This window comes from Lactuca virosa, chromosome 5 (genome assembly GCF_052849685.1).
Source record: "Lactuca virosa cultivar CGN04683 chromosome 5, Lactuca_virosa_CGN04683_v6, whole genome shotgun sequence".
NCBI lineage: Eukaryota > Viridiplantae > Streptophyta > Magnoliopsida > Asterales > Asteraceae > Lactuca > Lactuca virosa.
In genome coordinates this window covers 39,188,734-39,193,526 of record NC_136430.1, presented here as the reverse complement: position 1 = coordinate 39,193,526, position 4,793 = coordinate 39,188,734, and the positions used below count along the sequence as shown (strand labels likewise).

Below are 4,793 nucleotides of genomic sequence, written 5' to 3'. Positions count from 1 at the left end.
CATGTATTATACAGATTGATTAAAAAAATAAAATATTAAAATGTAAACAATAAGTATTTTTTAAAATAAAATTTTGAAATAAAAAATGAAGAAAATATTAATTGCAATTTACTATCATATTTATTATATTTAATATTTTACATATATAAATATCTATATATTATGTGATTTTTTAATTTTAAAAATTGAAAAAAAAAACATAAATTGACATGTGAATATTATTTATTTAAAAACTATTACAAAATGACAAGTGTAAAAACTCTTTATAGATTGACATGTGGCGAAATTATCTTCATTTATTATACTAGATAAGTATAAATATTATGTGGCTTTTTAATTTTAAAAATTGAAAAAAAAAACATAAATTGACATGTGGATATTATTTATTTAAAAACTATTACAAAATGACAAGTGTCAAAACTTATTAGAGATTGACATATAGCAAAATTATCTTCATTTATTATAATAGATTATAGAATGTATTATTACTAATATAAATATATAAAGACAAAGCATGAGGAAGACAACTCTAAGAAAAGATGAACACGATTTTTAGATTGGAAGAAAAGATGAACTCAAATTTTAGATATGAACACGATTTTTAGATTGGAAGAAAAGATGAACTCAAATTTTAGATTGAAATTAAAGATGAGAACGATTTCTATATTAAAAACGGAGGTACATTATATTTGGAGGTACATTATATCTAGATACTGAAATTTCCATTATGTAGATATTTTTTAGGCATGTTTTCGGAAAATTAGTTGGTGACTCTTAGCATAGCAGTAGGTTCTCGTATCAAAAGTATCCCAACTCCTAGAGCATTGGGTGTGGGTAACTAGTCTTAACATCATTTTGGTGCCACCTCACATGTCACATCACCAATAGTGTTATAACACCATGTGGAGAAATTGTCACCATGTTATATCTTGTTATAACAACAACTTTTTTCTACTTTATAATTTCTTATTTTCTTTTATTTTTTTGAAATTTTTTTTAATTTAAACAAATATATTTTAAATATAACATAATAAATAAAACATAATGTTTAAAAAATTATAAATAACATAGAATAAAAATAATTTTTAAAAATTAAAAATAACATAGAAATTAAAATACACATAACATCCAAATTCAAAAAAAAAAAAATACAACGCTTTTCGTTAAAAAAACATTTTTTTAAAAAACTAAACGCTATTCGTTATCGTTATCGTTACCATGGAAGATATAACCCGCCAAGTCCTCTCGAAGTTGTCTGTGTTTATTTGCGTCCTGAATGTCAACGACTCTATGCAAATACTCTGTTGTTCCTTGTTGAATTGAACGCGTCTGGGCTCCGTTGGGATATAATGTGCAATATTTCGTCTTTTATCTTCTACTACCATGTTATGCATTATGATACATGCATACATGATATATCGTAGAGTTTCTAAATCCAATGGTCGTGCTGCATGTTCAACTATATGGCCCTTCGCCTTCAGCACTCCAAAAGCACATTCCACATCCTTACGCGCTCCTTCTTGTCTTCTCTTAAAAAATTTGTTTCTTTCTTCAACCGGGTGTCGGAATGCCTTCACGAATGTGGAATACTGAGGATATATCCCATCCATAAGGTAATACCTATATTTGTATTCGTTTCCATTCACCGTGAAAGGAGCATCCGGGGCCTTGCCATTCAAAATATCATCGAATATTGATGACTGATCAAGAACGTTGACGTCCTTGTTGGAACCCGCAACCCCAAAAAATGCATGCCAAATCTATAAATCTTGAGAAGCTACAGCCTCTAAAACCAACGGCGGCGATCCGTGATGACCACTTGCGTATTGCCCTTTCCATGCTACCGGACAATTTTTCCATTTCGAGTGTGTGCAATCAATGCTTCTGATCATTCCGGGAAACCCATGGCATTCTTCATGCGTCGCATACAATTATTGCAAATCATGCAACGAAGGTTTCCGCAAATATACGTCTCCAAATGTTTCAACAACACCCCTTGACAATGTATACAAACTCTCCCTTGCGGTTCTTTCAGACATTCTCATATAGTCGTCCATGGTGTCGGGTGACTCCCTCATAGCCATCAAACGAATGGCCGCAACACATTTCTGCAACTTTGTAAACCCTCGTCTACCTCTAGCATCATATCTCAATTGGAAAAATTCATACCTAAACATAAATTAACTACAGTTTAAAAATATAGTACATTTGTTGTAAAATTAAAGAAACATGTAGTACATTTGTATTTATTTTGTATAAAAATATAGTAAAGAAGCGATACCGGCTTTCCAAGGCGTTGGCGATCCGTAGGAACACATTCCTACTCAAACGGAATCTTATTTTGAAGTCCTTCAACCCGTATACACAATTATCCCCAAAGTAATCGCGATATAGATGTTTGTGTCCTTCCTCGCGATTTCTGTTTAACATCGCACGTCTTTTTAGTAGCGGGGTCGGGTCTGGTTGTAGCAGCTCGTTAGTGTAATAATGATACATCATCCTGAAGAATATATCGTCATCGGAATCATCGGACGAGTCGAAAGGATCCATAATTTTTTTTTGAAGATAATTGAAATTATATAGAGAGAAAGAGAGAAATTATGTGTAGAAAATTGTATAGATAATAGGTATTTATATAGGAAAAGAATAATTAATTTTAATTTTTTTTTATTAAATTGACCTTTTGAGTTTAAAATCAAACGGTATAATTCCCGTTTCACCCGGTGGTAACGAACACGACGTTTAACACGACGAGAAGCAACGAGTAGGGGGGGGGGGTGTTCCCCCCGTTACAACGACGTAACAAGCAAATCATGTCCCATAACGCATCGTCTTAGCATATGAGTAGGTTCTCGCATCAAAAGTATCCCATAACAAATAGATGGAAGCTTTTATATTATTTAAAATTATTATAATAAAGTGAGAAACTGTGAAAAACTAAAAGCTACCAAAAACTACTTGAACGAAAATTTTATTTTATTTTATTAATTTGAATGGTTTTCGTAAAAAGTAAAAGCTAAATGCACCTAAATCTATCAAAAACTCGTTGTCGAACAAACCATATATATTGATTATTGTCATAATATCTATTTTGATCAATGGTTGAAATGGTTTTCATGATCTCTCTTATTTTAGATTCCAATTTTAATCTAAAGCATATATGGTTAAGTGAAAACCAATATAAATCTTAGGATGAAAAAGCTAAATAATTCGTATTGAAAATGGAGATTTGTAATAAATAACAAATTTTAACCCATAAAATCCTTATGTGATGTTTACATAAGTAATTTGGTAAAATAATTGAAAGATAATTAACAAATGTTCAGTTGTATTGATCCGTGTAAATTAAGTGAAAACTCAAATATATATGAGAACTATATTTTTTGATGTTTTAAAAAAAAAAAAAAAAAAAAAAACTAACTAAACCAAAGGAGCGCTCATTCTTTGCTTCTAAGAGAACTGTCAAGAAAATCGTCAAACAAATCAATTTTTTTGTGCATGTGTACGAGAAAAGAGAAAGTTTGTATTTTTTTTTTCGTTATTTTCTCATGCAACTCTCTAAAATAGTGCATATGTGCATTATTGTGTGGCATTTATATTGAAAATTTTGAAATTTGCACATGTGTATTTAAAAAAAAACAAAAAAAATAAATCATGTGCATAGTGCTCTTAGACGGTCATAATAAATTACACTGACTATGAATTATAACCAATCATTTGTGTTTTCCATATTTAATTAACTAAATAACTAAAATAATTAAGTAACTGATAATAATTAATATAGAAAGATATATTAGTCATAGTAACGAAGTTATTAAATTAATCATGATTATAAGATCCTTATAATGTAAATGTTAGTTTAAGTTTTGGTTGAGCATCGCTTAATATCATGAGTATGAGATCCTATAATGCAAATGTTAGTTTATGTTTTGGTTGAGCATCCTACTTGTGCATATCATATTAAGATGTGCTTGGTTTAATAGTCACGAACACCTTGAAGGATTAATTTCCTAGAGTTTGAAGGATATAATATATAACATTCCGAAAATTCATAGTAAAATTTTTATTTTCAAAACAATAAATCATACAAACGAGTTGTTCCAAAACCGATCAAAGTAATTTTATTATTTAAACATCAGAGTAATATCATTGATTGCCAATGCGGAAAACTCTGGCGGAAGTTGTGCAGTCACACCGGGCTCTTTCCTTTCGTATCGGAAGTACCTGAAACCATAAACATAAAACCGTAAGCATAATGCTTAGTGAGTTCCCCAAAATACCGCATATCATACATACAATGGGCCTTGCCCGACAACCATCGGGCCCCGCCCGGTATACATACAAACACATACAATACATACAAGAGTCACAAAGATAACTAGCATACTATAACATAACCCAATGGGCCGATATTGGTGCCTTCGACCCGCAAGTATAGTGAGGAGACTCACCTGAATTACAAAGCCGACCACAACTAACTACTCTCCTGCTAAAAGATGGGTGCTTGACACCTCCTATCAATCTACACAAGGTAAACCATAAGTCTATCTTCTAAAAGTATAATGTGACCAAAAGTCAAACCAAGTCAAAAGTGAACGACAAACGTCAAAGTCAACAGACCAATGTCAACTTATCCATCCTCATGTCGTGACCAGCCCTTGGTCATGTCGTGAGAGTTCACTCGGCCCGATTCCAACTCAGCCCGACTCAACTCAGTGAACGCATACATGGAAAGTCAATGAAGTTGACTGCACGTTGTTAGAAGCCTCCTCTCACGTCGTGAGCTCCAAGAA

General features: G+C 31.8%; 1 protein-coding gene across 1 annotated transcript; it reads right to left on the bottom strand.

The window, feature by feature from the left end:
• Positions 1–1,931: 1,931 nt before the first annotated feature.
• On the bottom strand, positions 1,932–2,550 carry LOC145111167 (uncharacterized). Its single transcript, XM_079047458.1, has 2 exons — positions 2,282–2,550; positions 1,932–2,169 (listed from the first exon to the last, which is right to left on the bottom strand). Exons 1-2 carry the CDS (start codon positions 2,548–2,550, stop codon positions 1,932–1,934), a joined length of 507 nt encoding a protein of 168 aa, XP_078903584.1.
• Positions 2,551–4,793: the final 2,243 nt, after the last annotated feature.

Coding starts and splice junctions, on each gene's coding strand:
- LOC145111167 (XM_079047458.1), bottom strand. CDS start 2,550: ATGGATCCTTTCGACTCGTCCGATGATTCCGATGACGATATATTCTTC. Junction 2,170..2,281: donor GCCAACGCCTTGGAAAGCCG/GTATCGCTTCTT, acceptor ATTTATGTTTAG/GTATGAATTTTTCCAATTGA.